The sequence below is a fragment of the Coccinella septempunctata genome, chromosome 1 (assembly GCF_907165205.1).
Source record: "Coccinella septempunctata chromosome 1, icCocSept1.1, whole genome shotgun sequence".
Lineage (NCBI taxonomy): Eukaryota > Metazoa > Arthropoda > Insecta > Coleoptera > Coccinellidae > Coccinella > Coccinella septempunctata.
The window spans coordinates 873,417-897,463 of record NC_058189.1 but is presented as its reverse complement, the minus strand read 5'-3'; the positions used below and the strand labels follow the sequence as shown (position 1 = coordinate 897,463).

General features: G+C 36.9%; 2 protein-coding genes across 3 annotated transcripts in view; one reads left to right on the top strand and one right to left on the bottom strand.

Moving 5' to 3' along the window:
* Nucleotides 1–196: 196 nt before the first annotated feature.
* LOC123317111 (arf-GAP with dual PH domain-containing protein 1-like) lies at nt 197–5,550 on the top strand. Of its 2 annotated transcripts, none has more exons than XM_044903499.1 (6): nt 197–392; nt 855–1,080; nt 1,185–1,441; nt 1,497–1,826; nt 3,986–4,177; nt 4,594–5,141. In XM_044903499.1, the coding sequence occupies exons 1-6, from the start codon at nt 311–313 to the stop codon at nt 4,647–4,649; spliced, it is 1,143 nt and encodes a 380-aa protein (XP_044759434.1). In that variant the 5' UTR covers nt 197–310; the 3' UTR covers nt 4,650–5,141. The 2 variants fall into 2 exon arrangements, with proteins under 2 accessions (XP_044759434.1, XP_044759427.1); XM_044903492.1 differs by lacking the exon at nt 4,594–5,141 and adding an exon at nt 5,198–5,550 and having other exon boundaries at nt 199–392.
* Nucleotides 5,551–6,992: 1,442 nt separating this feature from the next.
* LOC123322567 (dynein axonemal heavy chain 6) overlaps nt 6,993–24,047 on the bottom strand; it is a 67,830-nt gene continuing 50,775 nt past the window's right edge. Inside the window, exons 47-61 of the mRNA XM_044910512.1 lie at nt 18,888–19,215; nt 17,388–17,560; nt 17,147–17,327; nt 16,848–17,027; nt 15,350–15,561; nt 15,129–15,297; nt 14,839–15,029; nt 13,106–13,307; nt 12,774–13,014; nt 11,710–11,910; nt 9,837–10,249; nt 9,505–9,777; nt 7,553–7,753; nt 7,374–7,491; nt 6,993–7,287 (exon numbers count right to left, since the gene is read on the bottom strand). Of these exons, the coding sequence (XP_044766447.1) occupies nt 7,058–7,287; nt 7,374–7,491; nt 7,553–7,753; nt 9,505–9,777; nt 9,837–10,249; nt 11,710–11,910; nt 12,774–13,014; nt 13,106–13,307; nt 14,839–15,029; nt 15,129–15,297; nt 15,350–15,561; nt 16,848–17,027; nt 17,147–17,327; nt 17,388–17,560; nt 18,888–19,215 (3,313 nt within the window). The 3' untranslated portion in view covers nt 6,993–7,057. The remainder of the gene's footprint in view (nt 7,288–7,373; nt 7,492–7,552; nt 7,754–9,504; nt 9,778–9,836; nt 10,250–11,709; nt 11,911–12,773; nt 13,015–13,105; nt 13,308–14,838; nt 15,030–15,128; nt 15,298–15,349; nt 15,562–16,847; nt 17,028–17,146; nt 17,328–17,387; nt 17,561–18,887; nt 19,216–24,047) is intronic.

Genomic DNA, 24,047 nt, shown 5'->3' with positions numbered 1-24,047 from the left:
TCCCTTCTGTACTGGCTTTCTTGATACTCCATATCACCTCGTTTTGCTGTATTATTGATAGTTGAACTATGTAATATTATCCCAAAGATGTAATATCTTTGTATTATCCTGTTCCTCATAGGTGATAAGGTTTAAAATCAAGAGATACCATCAGATGGTGTTCTATGATTTTTATATTTAGTTTTCTGTGCGCGTAGACAAGATTCAGAAAGTTCATAACAGACCCAAAACTGTCTCTGTTTATTATATGTGTAGATTTAAACAATCAACAATATTTTAGTATAATTTCTCCCAGCTTTGCAGCGAAATTATGGCTGAGAGAAACGAAAAAATAATTTTGGAACTTCTCAAATGTCCAGGCAATAGTGTTTGTGCAGATTGTGATTGTGAAAGTAAGTAGTAATTATTTATTGAGTACTTTATTCAGATTGTCTGTATTTACATTCCAAGTTTATCAATTAAAAGTCAATGCGTAATCGGTCGTTTTAATTAAAAATACAAGCTGCGTAATGAAAATCCGTATTTATACTAAGGTGAAGAAACTATCGAAATTTTATAATCTACGATTCAAAAATTTCGAGAACAGTATGAAATTACGCATTTGGCTGTGATGTTTACAAATTAATAATGAGTTAAACGTAATATTTTTCCTTTGAATTATGTTAGTGAGGACCTAACTGAATTATAATTGCTAAATTTTTTGACAAAAATGATATTAGATACCCTTTCTTATAGACGATAACGTTAATTTGTTATTCCTACCAGTATTTCTATCTTGATGAGATAAGAGCTTCACTCAAACCATAAACAATGTATCCCTTCATCTAGTAGCAACAAACCGTTTTCATTTCTAGATCCAGAATGGGCATCTTACAACATTGGTATCTTTATTTGTACCCGTTGCTCTGGTATTCATCGTAGCATGGGTGTTCATATCAGCAAGGTGAAACACTTGAAGCTGGATAGATGGGAGGATTCACAAGTACAAAGAATGAAAGAAGTTGGAAATGTGAAAGCAAAGTTGAAATATGAGGAAAGGGTACCACCGTGTTATAGGAGACCCAAGCATAATGATCCACAGTAAGAAGTCCCTATTTTCAACAGCACATGCCAAATGAAAAATTCCATTAAACAGCAAACCCTCAAATAAAATTATCTGATAATAAGGCTTGGTAATGTTTCAGAGTTTTAGTAGAACAGTGGATAAGAGCCAAATATGAAAGGGAAGAATTTAGTCGTCCAGAAAAGCAAACTTATACCAAAGGACACATGCAAGGGTTTTTGATGAAAAGGGGTAAAGAGGATAGCAGATATCAGCCAAGAAAATTCATTTTATCAGAAGCTGACGATACCCTGAAATATTTCATAAAAGAGGACAGGGAACCTAAAGCTACTTTACGTTTATCAGAGTTAAACGTAGTTTTTGCTCCTGAAAAAGTCGGTATGTGAGAACTTCATACATCGTGAAATTAGTTGCAACATTTCTTTGAATTTAGGAATAAATACATCACTTCAATTCACTTACCTGAAGGACGGCACAACTCGTCACATTTACGTCTATCACGAGGAACCGGAAATCATCAACAACTGGTATATGGCAATAAGGTGTGCTAAGCTACATCGTCTTCAAGTAGCATATCCTTCAGTTGCCGAATATGATTTGGTCCATCACTTAACCCAAGACTTCGCTAAGGAAGGGTGGTTATGGAAGACTGGCCCGAGACTGAGTGATGGATTCAAAAAACGCTGGTTCACACTCGACAATAGAAAATTGATGTACCACGATGATCCGCTAGATGCCTATCCAAAAGGGGAAATATTTATTGGTAAGTGGTTGTTCTGACTTATTGCATGACCGACACAATTTGTTAGGTGCAAAAAGGGCCAAAAGATTCCAGAGCAATTGAGAAATCTACATATATGCATTGGTTTAGTAGTCTTTCCACTCTCTTCAAGTCCAATGATAGAGTAGCTGTAATAAATGTGAAATGTGTTTGTTTGTCACTTGATCCAAATGCCAGATGTCAGATGTCAAATGTCAGATGTCAGATGTCGAATGTCAGATTTTCATGGGGACTTGATTATTGTGTAGAAATTTCATTACAGACGGTTTTCTTGTAAAATTCATTGCTATTCAGGGTTTGGCATAATGAATGAATAATATGGTCCCTGCAGCTAGAGAACGTCGTGTCGGTCCAGAAAAATAAGTTTCACGTTCAGTAAAAGTCTCTGGGTTTTCAAGATATTCGACATTTTCGAAAATTTCAACAAATTATACCCTTTGCCACTTTTTTTGGTGTCAAGACTCCAAACTAAAAATAGCCCACCTATCTAGGAATAAAAAAACAGATTGAAAAACAAAGGACGGCGTTGGGAAACGGTTCTCTACTCTGTTTTCTGCTTCCTACGGGTTTGCACGCCAGCGAGATATCGTATTTCCAGCGAAGAAAAACCCAAAAGAATAAGGGAAAAGGGTGCACAATGGGGAATTCTCAATTTGGGTTATCACAGCATATGCAAGTTCAAACTGAATAATTCTGAGTTTCATTCATGAATTTTTCAAATGCACCGCGTAAACTGTTCAAAATCATTCTTCAAATATGAGGTTTTAAAATTTAAATCGCTCCGTTTCTAGTTCACGATTTGGCAACAGCGCCTACTCGATAATAAAAAGAACAATGGCTTGTTTATAAAATAACAGCTGTTGATTCACAGCCATCATAAGGCGCGTACTCACTGGCGAGCCTCAACAGCAACCGGCCATAAGAATCCCATAAAATTTTACGACCTTCCTCGTTCGTCGCGGACTTCATAGACAGCCATCTTTGTCTATCTCATCAAGATAGTGTATTTGTTGTCCTTTATTATCAACGTATATTTCAGTCGATGTTGCCAACTTGTACAATAGAAACGTAACGCTTTTAATTTTGATTACCCATTTTTATTTTTCATGTTTAAGTACTTAAAATATTTTTTTTGGGAAACGGTTGAAATGGTTATTTCAAAATGTGACGTTTTAAAAATATTTTGTAAAAAATACATCATTTTCGTCAGAAGGAGTATTCCCTATTGTTTACCACTCTGGTTTCTGCTTCCAACGGGTTTGCACTCCAGCCAGAAATCCTACTCCCAGAAATGTAAGAATTAATCAGATTTAATTAATGAAAATTAAATGTTTCGTGTCTGCTCCTAATTTTCTTTTATGAATAAAAGCTACATATGTTTCGACCCGTTCCAAATTATGATCATCTTCAGGCATATGTTAAAATTAATCAGAAAGATTTGTCAAGAATAACATTACCCCAATTTTGAAGGGGTCGAAACGTATGTAGCTTTTATTTATCAAAGAAAATTTGGAACAGACACGAAAAATTTCATTTTCATTATCTACCTCCAATGAATACGATGGATGGCAGATTGAAGATTCAATTAACACTAGCTACCGCATGACTACTCAAGACAGAATCAATCAGAAAGAATTGACCAGCGGTGGGACATCTACTTTTGTACCCACCGGTGAGGGGTGGAAAAGGAATGTCTCTCATGTGCCGAAAATCGGTCAAATACGCGTTGATGAATGGGGGTGCATTTTTGTGAAAAAAAAGGAAACTTCATTACAATTTATCCATTCATTACGCCACACCCTGTATAATGAATGAGAAATCTCGTGTCTACGAAAATATCTTGAGGCGCGAGATTTTATTCATGAGACTTTCATAAAACTTTCAGAACACTGTTATGAAGTTTACAGCTTATTATTCTCCTTTAGAGGCTGATCTTTTTCGGCTTAAATCATTGGTTTAAAAATGATATTATGGAATTTATTGGGTTATTTCTTTCATTTTCGTAGTTTATTCTATCCAATGAATCCTACAAAAATTTTACAATTAATTATTTCACATCATCGAAATATAGAATTACTTGGCTCATTTTCAATAAAGTTGTCATCTCCAAGCCCATAAGAAATTACAAAGGTAATGTTTAGGTTATGCTCTGGATGGATACAGCATAAGAATTGGCGTTTCTACTGGTGTGAAAGACATGGGTTTTTCATTTTCTCTAACAACTCCTGAAAGAATTTATCATCTATCTGCTCAGACAGAAGATGATCGAGACCAATGGATTGACGTTATTGAAAACGTGATCAGACGACAAATGACTCCTCAGGAATCTGCAAGTGAGTATTCTAATACTGTATGAATGTGAGCATGTTTGGAAATAGAACCTTCATACTTGAGATGATTACAAAAAGAGTTATAATGGTGATGGTAGGTGGACCAAAATCTCAATTTAGTTTCTTCTGACAAGGCTCTGACCTTTATTTCTTTTCATTATTATGGAATATAGCTTTTTTGTTGAGATATCATACGTCTATTCATTCCTCTGAACATACATTTCAGAGGATAAGGCTCAATGTAGGAGAGTAAGGTAGTAAAATTGAACACTGATCCTAACCTGATTTCATAGTATAAACATATGAATTTTTTCTCTCTTTCTTAGTATGATAATATATTAATTTCGAATTTTTAATAGGAAAATCTCTAAATAAATAATCTAAAAATTACTTCGAATTCAATTTTCAATTTTTTCCAGTAGCAGCAAGAATAATTCGAAAACGAAGAAATTTTTTTTACAGTTTGAGCTGGTAACTCTTATAGATATGTTCAAACTGATACTTTTTTGTTCAAACCTTGAAAAAATATCGGAAGCAAGATCAGATAGGAAAATGAGAGCGGCAAGCAAGAAATTCATATTGCATTGAATTGAAGATAGGCTTTCAGTATTGAACTTGCTGAAAATTATGAAGGAATTGGAAATTTATTGGTCAAGACCAAAGTTTCATAGTCTGCGGACAGAAGATAAATCAAGATATATGGTGGTTGTTTCAGAAAACAAGTAAATGTTGCATTATCAATGAAGATAATAATTGAAATGCTCAGTTCATGTCATATGATTTTTTGGAAGAGATAATTACAATACATATTTGATATGATACATATTTCTAAAATTGTTGTTGTGTCTGTACCATATAACGTAATATATTTGTGTGATTACTAATTCATCTTGTGTATTATTTCAAATTTCGATTCATGCATTTTTCCGATGATTGAAATGAAACAATTCTGAAGAAAATGACGTACTTTCAGAAGTAATTTCCTGATATTGGGAAATAAGTTGAAGTGGATTTTTGTTTCAGTATCTGCTAGACTTGTTCGAAAGCGAAATAACAGTAATTCGATCAGTCTTTTTTCACCGAGGTAGTCTATAGGATTCCCATAATGGCACAAAGATGGGTCAACTAGCCAATGGTGAGTAAGAGTGCTCAAACTCAGTGAAGTATTCAACTTTCTCTATCACTGCCAAAATAGATCACATCAAATATTTTCACATCTCAGATATGTCAGAGTTGAATAAGATACTTGCCTAATATTTCAGAAATCTTCAAAGACTGCAAATTGTTTATTGATATTGTATATCATGTTTATTGAATTAGGTTAGTCAGAATGATAATATTGAAGACCTTAAAGGTAAATAAAACATTCTATACTATTTGCATGTGTTTTAATGTAAACCTTCGTCGACACAGAAGTTTGAAAATCAAGGAATTCACATTCTAACGATTGTATTCGTCGACTCGCAATAAGGAACACAACAGGCACTTCTATAAAATCAGTCATACAATAGGTGGAATAGAAACAGTCTCCTTTACACAACAAAGGAGGTTTTCCTCCGAATGAAATACAAATACCAATGCAAAGGTGGCCAATTTACGCAAAAGAAAAAGGGGGATCCGATCTCAAACGCGCCACGGGTGTTACGGATTCGTTCGCCAGCCAGAACCAAGACACCATTAACGGGCAACGGAGTCGGGGCTCAGTTTCGAAATTATGTGATTGCAGGTTGGGGGAAACGAAGCACGGCGTTGGGAAACGGTTCTCTACTCTGTTTTTTTGCTTCCAACGGGTTTGCACGCCAGCCAGAAATCGTACTTCCAGAGAAGAGAAACCCAAAAAAGAAGGGAAAAGGGTGCCACAATTGTTCACCACTCTGGTTTCTGCATCCAACAGGTTTGCACTCCAGCCAGAAATCGTACTCCCAGGAGAAGGAAGGATAAGGGGTTGAAACTGAGGTTTCCGATTGAAAGTACGGAGTCCTGTCTAATTTCTGGACTCTGTCTCCGGAAATTATCTCCAGCGGTTGTTCTGGCACTAGCTACTTGTCTAGCGGTTAAAATTACTGTGGCGTACCTTAACTTAAACTCCAAGAACAGAAAAAAAAATAGAAAGAAAAGTAAAACCTGCCGACAAAAATTATCTGTACACGTACTTTGAATAGAAGCAAATAAAAAAATTGCTCGGACTAAAAGAGAAAATCACACTATCGTTGTTGACAGCCTAGACATTACACAGAATTCATGACTAATTAGAATGAATTTCATCTCCCAATTCAGGAGACATAGTTTTTCAGAGCTGAATCAAGTTGGGAAAAAAAGGGAGGCAGTTTACCAATGGGTGCATTCTACTCCCCCCCGTGTTTTCACACCAGTAGGGGTAGAACACAAATTGTGGCAAAGGTTGGGTAAAGGTGGAGGCTGAGGTTCCCAGATAATAATACGGAGTGCTGTCTTACATCCGAATGCTTTGCAACGGTTCCATGGCGTTAACCTGTTTTCGTTCAGAGAGGAACAAGCAATTTCACTGTGTAAACGAAGGTTTAACTCAACAGGAAGTTGCTTACTTCTACGGGTTTTGCAAAGTCTAGTTTGTATACCGTGGAGGCAGGAAGATCTAGCCTTTTTTGTTTCAATAAAGTTTATTACTACTAGTACTATAGCGTGGTACTGGTTGAAGTCCTGCATATACTCATGGGGATGGCAAAGCAAGAGCTACAACTGTCGCACAAGATTGGCTAACCGTACGACGAAATTATGGGGATATCCAAAGTGGCCAAATTTGTTTTTGAAGATCTGATGAAATTATTCATAGAGAAAATTCATAACATTTTCATTTATTAACTAAAAAATAATTTATAATAAAATCGAATACTTAAAATGGAGTTAATTAGTAATCTGAGTTAGAAGAGCTGTTCCTTTTAAAATCCAGTAGTGGGGATTTTTTGCTGAAGGTAGAAGAACCGCTATAACGAAATTCGTACTATGTCCAGTTGTTGATAGAACGCCTGCCCTTATGGATGTTTTGTAAAGGGGACATTCATAACGTGGATCGGGATCTGGCATTTTCGTAGTTGGTACCATCATCACAGATGGCAATGAGGGATTTATCTCTCCTGAAAAAATTTGAATTTATGCACATTTTGCCGCAGTCCTGAACTACGATCAATTCCAGAGAAATGTTAAATGGGCAATATCTCACCTGGTTTCGCATCTACTAACTGCTGTTTAGTTGTGTCCCATCTGCCAGCGTCTATGAAAAGACCATGTATGATGACGCCATCCTTTGGCGCTTTCAGTGGAAGGTATACATCGTAATTCTGAAAATTTATTTCGATAATATAAAGTATTCAAGAGAAATATTCGGAGTTATGAGTTTACCTCTTTTCCGGCTTCATCGTGAGCCTCCTTGACCACCTCTTGATCTATCAGTACTTGCTGTATGAAGAAGTCGAATTTTAATTGATCGATTGGTAAGTTGTATTTTCTTGCGTGCGTTTGAAGTGTTCCCGTCAGAAATCCTTGCGGAAAGAAGAATCCAGATAGCCAGTAAGAAGTTGGATGTCCGGATCTAACCCAGGTCTATATGAAGAAAATTCGGAAATAAATACACTGCGCAAAAAAATTAACGCACATTATGGAAATCTCAAATTTATTCTACAACTGAAGGTGTTCTCAATGATAATTATTTTTATCAGAATTATGCATGCATATGTTATCCACTTTCAACGGTTTTCTTCAATACAGATGTTTTTTCCCAGCAGGAATAAAAAAAGATGATATCAGATTTTGAATGTATTGGCTCCATTCTAAAATCAGTTGGTCTCGATCAATTCTAGTGATCAATAGTTTTTCTTTCGTTTGATTTTCTACACTCGATCGCTATGCAACGCGAAACACGCAATTTGACCCAAGAGGAATGTGCCCAAGCGGTAGTTTTGCGAGAAGAAGGGTGGACATACGCAAGAATTGCAGAAAGGTTTGGAGTTTCCCATACAAGTGTGTCCAGAATGTTGCAACGATTCAGGGAGACAGGTATGAATGTCCGAAGACCAGGACAGGGTAGACCACGGGTAACAACTGCCATTCAAGAACGTTACTTGAGAGTTTCTTCGTTGAGACATCGGTTTGCAATGGCTCGCCTCCTTCAAATTCAGCTTGAGCAAACTCATTAGGTGCAAATTAGCACTCAGACAATAAGAAATCGCCTCAGAGAATATGATTTAAGGCCTCGTGTCGCGGCAAGAGGCCCAGCTCTTACCCCAGCCCATCGAAGGGCGCGTTTTGGATTTTGCGAGAGGGCATATCCATTGGGAAGAGGCCGATTGGGAAAGAGTTCTCTTCACAGATGAGTCTAGATTCTGCCTCTACCATTGTGACAGACGTCCACGTGAAAGATATGCTCAGTGTAATTTCCTGAATACTACTGGTTTCGGGGGAGGATCGATTATTGAATGGGGTGGAATATCTTTGACTGCTCGCACAGACCTAGTGGTCGTTGATAATGGAACTATGAATGCTGATAATTATAAAAGGAACATTCTTGAAGAGCATGTTGTGCCATTTGCCCCATACATTAGTGAAAATTTCATTTTTATGGACGATAATGCCAGATCCCGTCGTGAGCGCATCGTTCAGGAGTACCTTGAAGAGGTTGAAATCTCTCGAATGGAATGGCCAGCAAGATGTCCAGATCTCAATCCGATTGAGCAGGGTTGGGACAACCTCAATAGAAGGCTGAGAAGTTCAGAAAATCATCCAGCTACTCTTAATGACTTAGGAATCCAACTCGGAGAAATCTGGGAAGGATTAGATCAGAACATTTTAAGATCACTCATTTTGAGTATGAACCGTCGCGTCGTTGCCGAGCTGTAATTAACGCAAGGGGTGGAAATACCAAGTATTAAATCACTTATCAGCCTTTCAGTATTTTGAAAATTGTTCATTTCTCTTCTTTCACATAAGATTCGGTGAAATCCTGAATTTTTCTTCCATTTAATGTGTCTTGTTTCGTTCAAAACCTTCCCGAGAGAACATAAAAAATAAGTTATAAAGTCAATGTAGAGTTAACTTTCATTAAAATTGAGATTTTCAGAATGTGCGTTAATTTTTTTGCGCAGTGTATAAAATTTTCTATAGCAGTTAAGCACTACGTACAACAGCAGAATATATAAATCTTCAGAATTTCACTAATCACTTATCGATTAGGGTGGAAAATAAAATGATAAGGTATCAATAAAGGCATTTCAGTTCCATAAAAATAAAATATTATCCAGTTTTTATCACTGAAAGACTCTTCTGCTTAATCTAACTTCGGGTTGAGAATAACTTACACAGATAAAATCTAATCTCAGGACCAGGTCTTTGATCCAGCTCCCCAAACTTTTGAGCGAATTATAAGATTTCTTGGACCACAAATTCGGCACCTGATTATTGATGAACGCTTTATAGACTTCCTCCAATTCTTCGGACATGACCACCAGACCTTTAATGGCCTTCTTCAAATCACCCATCGACCGGTGGATCAAACTCAAGAGAATGTTATACCGGTCGATTTCTTGTAGAAGGACGGTGGTCAGAGATTGATAACGATCCTTATCGTCTTTCTGCAAGGGAAGGATATTTCAGATGGAAGCTGTTATACAAATTATCCTTTGGGTATCACCTTCAGTAGATATGGATTGATTTCATCTGTGTCTATTTTAGTTAGGATTTGTTCAATCACATAATCGGCCAGTTCATAAACGATCTCGTCGCTTGACTTCCCCGTGCCACCACCAGCTGTTCTGGGCTGACTCTCCAGTATCGTCAATATTACAGCTTCGGTTTCTTTCTTCTGAAAAGCTATGTTGGCGTTTTCGTGCATGCCGAATATTTCGGGTTCCTCCAAAATCGGCAGTTCGTCGATGAAGCTTCTGTAGTCGTGTAGTTTTTCGTATCTGGGGCAATAGTAAGTGCCCGAAGGCGAGTATTGGTAACCCGCTTTGAGGGTGTGCGGGGCGAAGAAAATCTTCAGGATCGTTTTGAGACATCTCAGATCCCAGTAGTCGGTCACTCTGCCGCCGTATGTTATTTCACCTTACAGAAAAAAATATAAGTTTGGTACATCAAATTATCACGGTAATAACGGATGCTTTGATGAGATGAGACGTTCAAAACATTGGTCATTATCTTATTATTATTATTATTAACAGTTCTTTATTGGAACAATCCAAAAGGCCATCGACCGATCTGCGATGTAGGTAATATGGAATGGCATTTTATCTGTTGGCTTACTGAATTTTGGCGTGTGACTATTTCGATTCATATCGTAACATATATGTCGTTTTTCAGATTGAGTAAATCCCAACAGGGTCCAAGATTTTGCGCGGTGTCTCTGTAAAATAAGCTTCCTGGTGGGGTGTGAATCTGCCAATTGTTAGGTTCAGGGGTAAATTGAAGAAGATGTTGGCAGTTAATATATTTTGTTCAGTTGACGAATTTCATGGTCGGACTCTGGATGACATGGATTTTATGTAAATTTTATTTATTTAACTGTTGTTTGGTCTTTGGCTTTTTATTCTATTTATATTTATTAAAGTTTCTATCTTGAAGTGTGAAAACAATGTAATGTTTGTGACAATCACCAATAAATCTCTCTCTCTCTCTCTCTCACCTATACAAAACTTTCAAAATGACAAAGTTGAAAAAAAAAATTGAAAATGGTTACTGAAATGATCCCAATACGACCCTAGACCGTTTGTTAGCTGAATTATCGCAAAGCAGTGGGAGAAAACTTATCTCCTGATTCGACCATGTGGTTTCGTTTAGGATATTTTGGCTCGTTTGATATTTACGTGGTAATGAAAATGGAAACTTAGGATTGCCGAATTGTTCTCATTATTTTTTAGTAACTTACACGATTTTAGGAAATTGCTCATTTCGATACCAACTGACAGAAGAGATTTAGGACACAAGTGTAAAAAATAGAAAAATACTTCAAGATCTCACCAATAAAATTCGTCTAAATTATTAACGAATTTTTTCACAATGGACATCGCAATCTTCTTGTTCGAACATTTCAACAATCGTCGTAAAAATGGGATGAAATGGGAAAACATCATAGCACTTTCTCAACATAACTAACATTAGCACTTTCAAGAAACTGCCTCGATTTTCTGCATTTTTTTTCACCCTAAATTGCATGATACAACAATTATGATTCTCTCAAAAGTGACCTGATGCATCTAATCCGATGAACTTGGTACTGAACCATTCATTGTCCAGCCATATGTTTAAGTTTTATTTCGTTTTTGCGATGCCAGAGTCACCTTACACAGTCCCGTACTTGAAATTCAATGAAACTTTGTCGAACTTATATCTCAGCCATCTTGGATATTTTATATTATAGACAATTTTTGGTTAAACGACTTATTTTCTATGAGTGACCGTGACCTTCTGTCAAATAAAAGCCTCACCTTTGAAAACACCCTGTATAGACGCGTACTAAATATGCCTTATGATGTCTTAACTTATTGTATTTGTATTATTATAAATACCTGTTAAATATTCAAGAGCCTTCCAAGGGATTACACCATCAGCACAGTACATCTTCAACGTGTTGAAAGCAAATTCTCTATCGCTATCGTTAAATTCATAAACTATGTTCCAACCTAATGGACCGAATTTTTTCCTTTCTTGAATAATTGCGTGGAACATACATAGACCGAAAATCATGGTCCTCCAGTCTTGCTTCAGAACTGAAATTAAATACAGGGAATTTTTTTTTATTTCAATGGCGGCAGCCATAAATCATATACAGGGAGAGTCTTTGATTTCGTACAAATATTTCAACAGTAGATTATTGAGGTCAAAAGAAACACTTTTTACCTTTACCATTTTTTCCGAATCGGCTTGGTTTAAAAGATACAGGTTGTTGAAAAGCCATAAAAATGTTATTTTTAGTCTTCATCGGTTCATCGAATGAAATGAATTTTCGGATATAGTTTTTCATTTATTTGATGAATCTTTTTTGTACACAAGATATTTTCCACGTCTTCCAGTTTTCTCATTATGACCCTTCGTATCATAAAAATAACAAAATTTCGAAGAAATTAATTTGGACGCTATCTAATGAATATTTGAACGTTTTGTAAATTAAAGGTATTCTTCATATTCCTCGAATAATGTGCAGTTTTTGAGTAATTTGATGGTCAAAAATAAAAAATACTTTGGCCGAATGCAACTCTGTTCGAAAGATCAACAGATGTGTAGTATCACAGATTCAGCTTTTTATTCTGAAGGTAATTCTGTTTTTCCAGGGGTGGCATAGCTCATTATGAAAACTTTAATTGCCTATATATTTTTATCAGGGCCGAATCGGAAAAAATGGTATAGGAAAAAAGTGTATCTTTTGTCCTCAAGAATCTACTATTAAAATATTTGTACGATTCAAAGACTCACTGTATACTGTTTACCCAATTTCAACGAAACTGTGAAACAGTTTCAAATGTTTGTTGGCTTTCCAGTAAATATTCTGGAAGGCAACCACAATTTTCTGTTACAGAAAACTACGTCCAATTGTTGAACCGCCGAATTTTGCTTATATTCATTTCAAACTTACTGTGGCCCTCGAAGAAATCTTCGGTCATTTCTAGGAAAGCCCTCTTGATGTTCGCCCTGAGACCTTTCGGAGGCTCGTTGGTGACTTTGACGGAGTTCTGTAGGACTGCCACCGGAAAACTTGTGCTCGGCATCGAACTAAGGTAGAGGCGGAAGTCTTTGTGCACTCTGTAGTCTTCCTCGGCTATCTTCAGAATCAGTCTTTCCATCGGTAACATCCACGAGGCGCATAAGTGGCAATTCTAAACGAAAATCCGAATTCGTAAAGTTCGGCCACATCAAAATGCAAAAACTTCAAATCGCGATCGAGTTTCGAAAGGAAAATTGGATTACCTGAAGAAATATCCAATCACCCCTTTCCAAGCCTTGATCGATCAATTTTTCGGCGACCGGCCCTTGTCCCTGACCCAGAGATATTGACTGTACTCTCTTACTGAAGCCCATTTCGGTGGCGAATCTCATGAAGGAGCCAAAGGGATCCGAACCAGTACTCAATATGAAAACCAAGGGCACTGTATTCGACGTATCTTGGTATCTTGAAAAAGTTCATTATGGATTATACGAGTCACATACGAGGATATATTGATATCTAGTTAGCCTAGACCAGTTCCGTGCATAAAAAAATATTGCGTTACCATAGCAACGAACAATAACTCATTAGAAGTGTCAGTGTGAATTTGAGTAAGGCCCGTTCGCACCAATCCCCCTTAAAATGAGTATTTAACTGAGTGTAGTTTAAAGTTAATGGACGATAAATTTTATTGCCAGTTGCACGACTGCGGCTTAACAGAATCTTAAGTAAGGGGCCCTTAAGTTTTGATATCTAGTGATATTTCAGTTTTTTATTTTGGTGCAACTTCATTCTAGTCCAATAAAGCCTTTTCATTGGTTGGCCGGTTGCCGATGATCGTTGTCATTTCATTAACCTAACTTTGTTGTCCTGTCAGTCGGTGTAAAGTAAACTATTTTATATTATTATCAAAGAGTGACAACTTTTTGTTGTTGAATTAGCATTATTATTGATAATGAAATGGATTGTCAAATAAAATAAGGAACTTGACGTTATAAGAAAAACCACAGCAGTTCTGCAGCCATCAGATTATGAGTTCAACAAATTATTTTAGGTTAGAATCCCGCCCTTAAATATCTAAGAGGTCATTACAGGAGCGCTTAAATTTAAGGCTAGCTTTAGCCATTTAAATGTCACTTAACAGTTGGTACAACGTAATTTAAGTTAGGGGTTCATTTTAAGCGACACTTAACACTAAGTGCGTTTGGTGCAAACGGGTTTTACGCAATAAATTTAAAAAAAAGAAGATGTCCACCGGAATTGTGAAAATTGAAAAATTGGAGGTAAGCACATTTACGAAGATATGGGTTATACCCTTGGTGATGAATGTCCTTCGTATGCGACCGTGAAAAATTGGACTGCAAGCTTCAAAAGAGGTAAATTTTCCATTGAAGATGATGATCGATTGGGAAGGCCAGTTTCTGTGTCAGTCCCCGAAAATATCGATTCAGTTCATGACACGATTTTATCAGACCGTCGAATTGGGCTAAAACGGAGATCTGAAGCACTGAATATTTCATACGAACGTGTTCATCATATAGTTCACGTTAATTTGGACACGAGAAAAATTGCTGCAAAATCCCCAAATTTTTGAATGTTGACCAAAAGCGTGCAAGGGTAAAAGCATCGCGTTCGATCTGTGCTCGATTTGAAAACGATGTAGACTTCTTAAACCGAATTGTTACTATGGATGAGACTTGGGTACATTTCTACGAACCAGAAACAAAACAAGAAAGAAGATCATAAATTTTTTTCCAACGAGAAGATTAAAAGGCGTGGAGTTCTGGTTTGTAGAGCAAGAAGGAACATTTGTTTTTGAAAGGTCTAGAGACGTTTCAAGTTTGCTGTAATAAATGTATCCAATTAAGAGGAGAATATGTTGAGAAATAAAATATTTTGACATTGAAATTTTGTTCGGTTGTATAGTAGGCTAAGAATTTTTTTTTACATTGGATGCGTTTGATCATCGTGGTTGTGTTAAACGCTGTGTACTCACAGAAGTTGAAGAGACACCTGAGGGCTCTCGATGAACGCTTGACCAAGCTTCATCTTGACGAACTCGGTGATGGCGAAAACCAGCTTCTCCTCCTTCAGCGTCTTCAGAAACATCAGTTTTTCGAAATCGGTGAGACGTTCATTCCACGGAATAGGGCTGTTATCTTTAGCTGTGGGTATCACCTTGATATCCTTGAATATTAGATGAATATTAAGTTGATAACTCGACAAAAATTCATTTTCAATTTGATGAAAGTGAAATTGAAAAGAAGGGAAAAAATGTCAGCATACCAATTTGTAATCCCCAACTTCCAAAGGCATCACGTTTTCTATATCATCCGGTAAACCCTTAAAGTTTTTCGATATTGTCTCTAACACATGCGTCGACAACCACATTATTTCAGTAACTTGCGGATAATCCGGTCGTTTTCCCACTTGCACGCTAGCTCCAACAGGTCCTCTGAAGGAAACAAGAATAGGAATTTTCTGGAGTACAACACTAATTACCATACCTAAGTAAAAAATTCCATTCGGCAGATTTGATGACACCAGCGTCTGTCAGTATGGCGATACAGAGCAGGAAACTGAAGACCAGTTTGTGACGCTCGAAAAGACCTCTCGAAACGTTGGTATACACCGAAAGCGTTATTTCACGAATGAGAATCTCCAGTCGGATATCAAGATTCTCGCTTTTTTCACTGGTTTCTATCACAGTGTTGAAGATCTAAAATAAAATGATTTTCCTATACTCCATTCACATTTATTTTAGCAGTCGGTTGGCCAGGAAATAATTTTCTCAAGTTTCTGTAACTAGAACGGTGTAAGGTTGGCACTCATGAAATGTCGTTAATTTCATAACGCCGTTGCCAAAACTTATATCAATTTTTATTACAAAAATGCCGAAACTAATTGAAAAAAGAGACAGGGTTTCAGGAAGTGCTATTTAGAATTCAGATCCGCTCATTCAAATAGATATACTCTGGTATTCTAAAATCCACAATACGTCAGACGGTTGCGAACATATTCAATGTAAGAGAATTTATATAATGTTTCATCTGAATCTAAACTACTTATATTTCAGCTGAATATTTCCACAATCAGAAAGATTGTGAATGATTAGGATAACAAAGAATTTCCTTCTATTGGGAGACCCAAAAAAGTGGTGACATTTGAGAATTTTATCTTTGAGTGAATTAATGCGAAAAGTTTACTACAGGATTTTCGATGAATGTCATCGTAGAATAAGTTCCCGAAAATTGATTTTTCTATTTCTCAATTGACTGTTCCTATACATTGTAAATGTCTTAAGGTACCAATAAATACCTAATTATTATTATTATATCAATGCATTAAAATGAACAGCCACAAATACGCGCCAGTTGTCCTGTTAATTGTTTATTCATGTGAAATTTTTGTTCAAAGGTGAAGTTCATCTTGACTAGAAACTTCCTTTAATTCCTTTTACTCATATCGATGCAAGATGATTTTTGTTGAAGAATTTAACATTCTTGTAATAATTTGTTAATTCCTTCGGGAGATACCCATTCCCAACCACTGCATCATATGCATTTCATCTTCGGGTTAATATTTTTGAAATCTACAACTGATGTAATATATTCAAACTTTATTCAAAGAAGATAACGAACATTAACTCTCCTCAAGCTAGTGCATATTATGACATTATACCTATCTCTTGTATTTTCCATGCAAATAACTGAATTTGGTATGCCTTCTATCAGTTTGTATAAACTTCAATTATATTCGTCACATATTTTCCGTAGAGATTCGACATTGTGATAAAATACGTAATAACAGAAACTTTTACGTAGAACAGGCAACATAGCGTTGATTTAAAACCCAAAAATGTTTTGACAAGCGTCATAACCCCACATTTTCGTACTATACAGAGTGAAATGTGTCAAATTTCCATGGCCAACCGAGTGCTAAAATAAAAGTGAATGGAGTGTAGAAGTTGCTGCATTCGCAACAATAAATTCTGTTCAAATTTACCTGGGTGAAGTATTTCAAGGAATATTGGTACATGGGATCGATTTCGGCTAATTGAGCTACCACAAAGTACATCACCGAGCCTCGCGTAGCAACAGATCTGTATTTTTCCCTGGCAACAGAAATCTTTATTTCCGTAGATTCTGTCTCTATCAGTCGGGCAGCTATTACTTCGGAAGTTTCCTTAAGACAAAGAAAGAGCAGTTTATTGAAAGAAATTAAGGGATTCACGACCTCAATTTGTAACCCCTAAAGTCACGAAGGAAATCATCTTTCGAAAGAGACTATCAAATTTCAAACACCTTACTCTCGTTGAGCGTCTCGATAAGCTCCTCATCGTCCAGTATATTTCCTTCAGACTGATCCAGCATCCTCAAAATCTTGTCTTCGATGGCCTTCAGTTGGGCCTTGTCGGCGTTTATCCTTATGATCAGTTCGCTCCTCATGTTTTCCAGGTCCGGACGTTCCAAGCTCACGACGTTTCTGTGAAAATCCATGAATGTTTTAAGAGACCTTAACGATCGAAATACGAACGTCACTCACGCCAAGAGCTGGTCTTCGAGTCCCGAGGGCGTGACGGTAAAATTGACGATGGTCACCTGGATGCATATCTCGGGAAGGTAATGCGGATTGGCCAGTTTGGTCGTGATGAAAAATCTGAAGTTGTTGTCGTATTCGATGTCCGAATCGCCCAGTCTTATCAAGGTTCTGCCACCCTGTAGAACGATCGTTATAATTTATATCGTGAAAAGAACCCTTGGAATTGCAGGGTTCTCAACGCATCCTGGCTCAAATAAGTCAAATTTTTTTTCTAAGAATCCCCTGTGATAAAGGGGTAGTCCGGGAGAGTTGCTCAGGTGGGAGACTTGAACCGCCTCAAATATTTCAATTCAAATTTTGCGCTACCGGTATCGTAAATAGCTTGCGACATACTCGTAACATGGCACAACTAGTGGCTGCTCTATTTTGGCCGCCATCAGAACAGCCTAAGGCCCGTTTGCACCAATCCCCCTCAAAAGGAGTACTTAACTAAGCCTCGTTTGAAGTTAATGGACGCTTAATTTTATTCCCAGTTGCACGACTGTGGCTTAACAGATTCTTAAGTAAGGGGCCCTTAAGTTTTTATATCTAGTGATGTTTCTGTTTTTTATTTTGGTGCAACTTCATCCTAGTCCAATTACGCCATTTCATTGGTTGGCCGGTTGCAGATGATCGTTGTCATTTCATTAACCTAACTTTACTGTCCTGTCATTCAGTGTCAAGGATATTATTATAATATTATCAAAGAATAACAACTTTTTGTTGTTGAATTAGAATTAATATTGATAAAAATAATAATTATTGTCAAATAAAAGGTACCTTAGTTTATATAAGTACAACACTTTCTTTGTAAGGTCTTGTGTGAATTTGTTTTACTGATGTTGAAGAGGAACGTGATGAAAATGTCCTTATTGCCCTTGTTAGTACGAATACGATGAATGATTGCCAAGCAAGTGGTGGTAATCTACAAAGGGCACTCAACTTCTCAACAGAAAAAAGAGTTTGTTGCTAACTATATTATGATTTGTGACACCAAATTGAAAATTAAAAAACACTGATTACATTACAATAAAGACGAAAGAAAAGGCTTGGTATTCAGTAATGAATTCATTCAATTTTCAAAATCCATCAAAAATGGGAAGTTCTGTAGCCAGTTCAACAAATTATTTTAGGTTAGAATCCCGCCCTTAAATACCTAAGTGGTCATTATATGAGCGCTTACATTTAAGGCTGACTTTAGCCATTTAAATGTCACTTAACAGTTGGTGCAACGTAATTTAAGTTAAGGGTTCATTTTAAGGGACACTTAACACTAAGTGCATTTGGTGCAAACGGGCCTCACAGATACAACTTCAGTGGCTTCAGAGTGAAAAGGGGTTCAACTCTCCCCCGAACTCCCCATACCCTAAATCTCAGGGATGTTTGAATAAAGCCTCCCTCCTTCACACAATATGAAGATTCCGGTTAAAATAAGGACTGAAAAATGACTACGTCGACACACACCTGTTGAAAAGTTTGCCTCAGCAGAATGGGCGACAACGTCGGATCCAAGGTTTCCCCCACCTCTTCGAGCAGAACAGGATATCCCAGCCTGATCGCCATCTCGAGTATCCTCAAGAAATTCGGATCGGTCAGTTTGATGATTTTCAGATTGTTCGGTAGCTCCATCTGCTTTATCCAACGGTTGGCTTGCTCCTGGGGGTCGATCATAAGGGACCACCTGCCAGAACGAGTGACCAAGATCGCGTTCTCGGTCGAGACAGTGTCTCTGGGAAGACCTGCCGTGTTCCACTGACGAATTTCGTAGGCGTCTGCCAATACGCCGATCAAGCTATTTGAAATGAAAGTTTTTATGAACATCATTGTTCTACTTGTCACAAATATTATTGTGACGTGGTGACGATCTAGAAAATTTATATGTTGCAATTTATACAGGATATTACGAAAGCGCTGAAGTGCCACACAAAAATAAATTCCAAATGTACACTGAGATACATGTCAGAATTCTGACTTGCAAGTCGGAATTCTGAGATACAAGTCGGAATTATGAGATACAAGTCGAAATTCTGAGATACATGTCAGAATTCTGACTTGCAAGTCGGAATTCTGAGATACAAGTCGAAATTCTGAGATACATGTCAGAATTCTGACTTGCAAGTCGGAATTCTGAGATACAAGTCGGAATTCTGAGATACAAGTCGGAATTCTGAGATATACAAGTCGGAATTCTGAGATATGTAAGTCGGAATTCTGAGATACAAGTCGAAATTCTGAGATACAAGTCGGAATTCTGAGATACAAGTCGAAATTCTGAGATACAAGTCGGAATTCTGAGATACATGTCAGAATTCTGACTTGCAAGTCGGAATTCTGAGATACAAGTCGGAATTCTGAGATACAAGTCGGAATTCTGAGATATACAAGTCGGAATTCTGAGATACAAGTCGAAATTCTGAGATACATGTCAGAATTCTGACTTGCAAGTCGGAATTCTGAGATACAAGTCGAAATTCTGAGATACAAGTCGAAATTCTGAGATACAAGTCGGAATTCTGAGATACAAGTCGAAATTCTGAGATACAATTCGGAATTCTGAGATGCATGTCAGAATTGTGACTTGCAAGTCGGAATTCTGAGATACAAGTCGGAATTCTGAGATACAAGTCGGAATTCTGAGATATACAAGTCGGAATTCTGAGATACAAGTCGAAATTCTAAGATACAAGTCGGAATTCTGAGATACAAGTCGAAATTCTAAGATACAAGTCGGAATTCTGAGATAAAAGTCGGAATTCTGAGATACAAGTCGAAATTCTGAGATACAAGTCGGAATTCTGAGATACATGTCAGAATTCTGACTTGCAAGTCGGAATTCTGAGATACAAGTCGGAATTCTGAGATACAAGTCAAAATTCTGAGATACATGTCAGAATTCTGAGATACAAGTCGGAATTCTGAGATACAAGTCGGAATTCTGAGATACAAGTCGGAATTCTGAGATATACAAGTCGGAATTCTGAGATACAAGTCGAAATTCTGAGATACATGTCAGAATTCTGACTTGCAAGTCGGAATTCTGAGATACAAGTCGGAATTCTGAGATACAAGTCGGAATTCTGAGATATACAAGTCGGAATTCTGAGATATGTAAGTCGGAATTCTGAGATACATGTCAGAATTCTGACTTGCAAGTCGGAATTCTGAGATACAAGTCGGAATTCTGAGATACAAGTCAAAATTCGGAAGATACATGTCAGAATTCTGACTTGCAAGTCGGAATTCTGAGATACAAGTCGGAATTCTGAGATACAAGTCGGAATTCTGAGATACAAGTCGGAATTCTGAGATATACAAGTCGGAATTCTGAGATATATAAGTCGAAATTCTGAGATACAAGTCGGAATTCTGAACTACAAGTCGTAATTCTGAGAGAAAAGTCGGAATTCTGAGAGACAAGGAAGTAGGAGGGCTAAAATATACTTCATTCAAATTTATTTTAGCAGTCGGTTGGCCATGAAATAATTTTCTCAAGTTTTTGTAACTAGAGCGAAGTTAGGTTGGCACTCATGAAATGTCGTTAATGTCATAACGCCGTTGCCACAACTAATATCAATTTTTATTACAAAAATGCCGAAAGTGATTGAAAAAAGAGACATGGTTTCAGGAAGTGCTATTTAGAATACAGGTCCGCTCATTCAAATAGTAATACCTTGATATTCTAAAATTCACAATACGTCAGACGGTAGCGAACATATTCAATGTAAGAGAATTTATATAATGTTTCATCTGAATCTAAACGACTTATATTTCAGCTGGATATTTCCACAATCAGAAAGATTGTGAATGGAGAGGATGACAAAGAATTTCCTTCTATTGGGAGACCCAAAAGTGGTGGCATTTGAGAATTTTATGTTTGAGTGAATTAATGCGAAAAGCTTACTACAGGATTTTCGATAAATGTCATCGGAGAATAAGTTCCCTAAAATGGATTTTTCTATTTTTCATTTGACTTGTCCTTTACAATGTTAATGTCTTAAGGTACTAATAAATACCTAATTATTATTATTACATCAATGTATTAAGATGAATAGCCACAAATACGCGCAAGTTGCCCTGTTACTTGTTTATTCATGTGAAATTTTTGTTCAACGGTGAAGTTGCATCTTAACTTGAAACTTCCTTCAATTCCTTTTACTTATATTGATGCAAGATGATTTTTGTTGAAGAATTTAACATTCTTGTAATTATCTGTTAATTCCTTCGGGAGATACCCATTCCCAACCACTGCATCATATGCATTTTATCTTCGGTTTAATATTTTTGAAATCTACAAATGATGTAAGCCAGAGAAGATAACGAACATTAACTCTCCTCAAGCTAGTGCATATTATGATATTATACTGATCTCTTGTATTTTCCATGCAGGTAACTGGATTTGGTATGCCTTCAATCAGTTTGTATAAACTTCAATTATGTTCGTCACATATTTTCCGAAGAGATTCGACATTGTGATAAAATACGTAATAACAGAAACTTTTACGTAGAACGGGCAACATAGCGTGGATTTAAAATCCAAAAATGTTTTGACAAGCTTCATAACCCCACAATTTCGTACTATACAGAGTGAAATGTGTCAAATTTCCATGGCCAACCGACTGCTAAAATAAAAGTGAATGAAGTATAGGTCTAATGACTTTTGTTTTTTTGAATTTGATCCGTGAATGCCGTGAATGCTTCTTGGAGGAATCATGAATGAATGAAATGATATTCTATTTTTCTCTTCGGTTGCACCATAGCTGAGCTGTCCCAAAGCTTCGTGCTCAGTGCTTGTGAAAGCACTAGGAGTATTTTTGTACTCCCAAGAATTATGCTCCTGGAAACTTTTCAAAACCTTTCTTAGTGCTAAGTGATTCGAGCACTTTATCGATATTCCTACATCCAGTTTCATAATCAAGTTCAAAGTCACTTTGAGTTTCGTTTAGTGTCAGTTTCGGTAGGGTTGAAGAAAAGCTTTAAAATTGAAGGGGTTTTAAGTTTGATTATGAAACTGGCCGTTAGTCCTTAGTAATCCATATAAAGTGCTCGCGAGAGGCCTTCCGAAATCGTGTCAAAACACGAAGAAGCGATCGACTTATTGTCACCCTACGAGCATATATGGATACTACAGATATATTATACAGGGTGTTCCTAAATTGAACGTACAAACGAAAAGGGGAGATTCCTCAAGTGAGTTTAAGAAAAAAAAGTCCCATAAACATGGGGTCGCAAACTTTTCGTTTTCGAGATACAGAGTGTTGAAGTTTGAATTTTTTTCAAGTTTTTTTCTTATAGTATCTACACTTCACAAGATATTCAACTGAAATTTGGCATAGATATTACATTTTAGAGTTCTCACCACGTGACATGGCAATTTCGATAGAAGATCTACAGGGTGATATTTTTTCTGGAACACTGCCACCTGTTCTTCTGCAGAACTTTTTTTTGGTGCGCAACTGTTAATTTGAAAAAATTTAAAAAGAAGCTTTGTTCTTATACTAAACTTTTCGGTCTCTTGTAGTTTTGTCGTATCTACCAACGATTTCGAGAAAAAAAAATTTTAAACGATTCTCTCGAAATTCTCGTAACTATGATAGGAAGGCCAGTTTGTAATCTGTGATAGATACGACAAAACTACAAGAGACCGAAAAGTTTAGTATAAGAACAAAGCTTCTTTTTACATTTTTTCAAATTAACAGTTGCTCACCAAAAAAAAGTTCTGCAGAAGAACAGGTGGCAGTGTTCCAGAAAAAATATCACCCTGTAGATCTTCTATCGAAATTGCCATGTCACGTGGTGAGAACTCTAAAATGTAATATCTATGCCAAATTTCAGTTGAATATCTTGTGAAGTGTAGATACTATGAGAAAAAACTTGAAAAAAATTCAAACTTCAACACTCTGTATCTCGAAAACGAAACGTTTGCGACCCCATGTTTATGGGACTTTTTTTTCTTAAACTCACTTAAGGAATCTCCCCTTTTCGTTTGTACGTTCAATTTAGGAACACCCTGTATATTATCAGATTATCCTGATTCCCCGTAGGTAACGACGAACCCCTCAGAAGCTCTGTGAGCTTGTCAGAATCAATAACGTCCGTTAAAACTTTTGAAAGAAAAGGGATAGGGTAGGCGTAGGTTAAGGGTCCAAATGTGCCTATATATGCCTTAAATGAGACAAATCTGCTCTACAGATGGCATTTTGCTCACATGATTCGGCAACAATCGAATGCAACAAAGCAAATGTCATTCGACCAATTCTAGCCCCACTACTGTCTTGCATCTCAGAATTCTGAATTGTATCTCAGAATTCCGACTTGTAACTCAGAATTCCGACTTGTAAGTCAGAAATACGACTTGCAAGTCGGAATTCTGACTTGCAATTCGGAATTCCGACTTGTAACTCAGAATTCTGACTTAGCAAGTCGGAATTATACATTTGGATTTTTTTTGTGTGGCCCGCCAGCGCTTTCGTAGGATATTTACTACAGAAGGGGCAAAAATGGATGCGACGATTTCTTGTCCGAAAACATAATTTTTTCCTGAAGAAAGATGGGGACAATCACAAATATGCACCCATTCTGAGACATGGGGTGTTGAAAATGGGAATTTTTCTCACATTTCGGTTG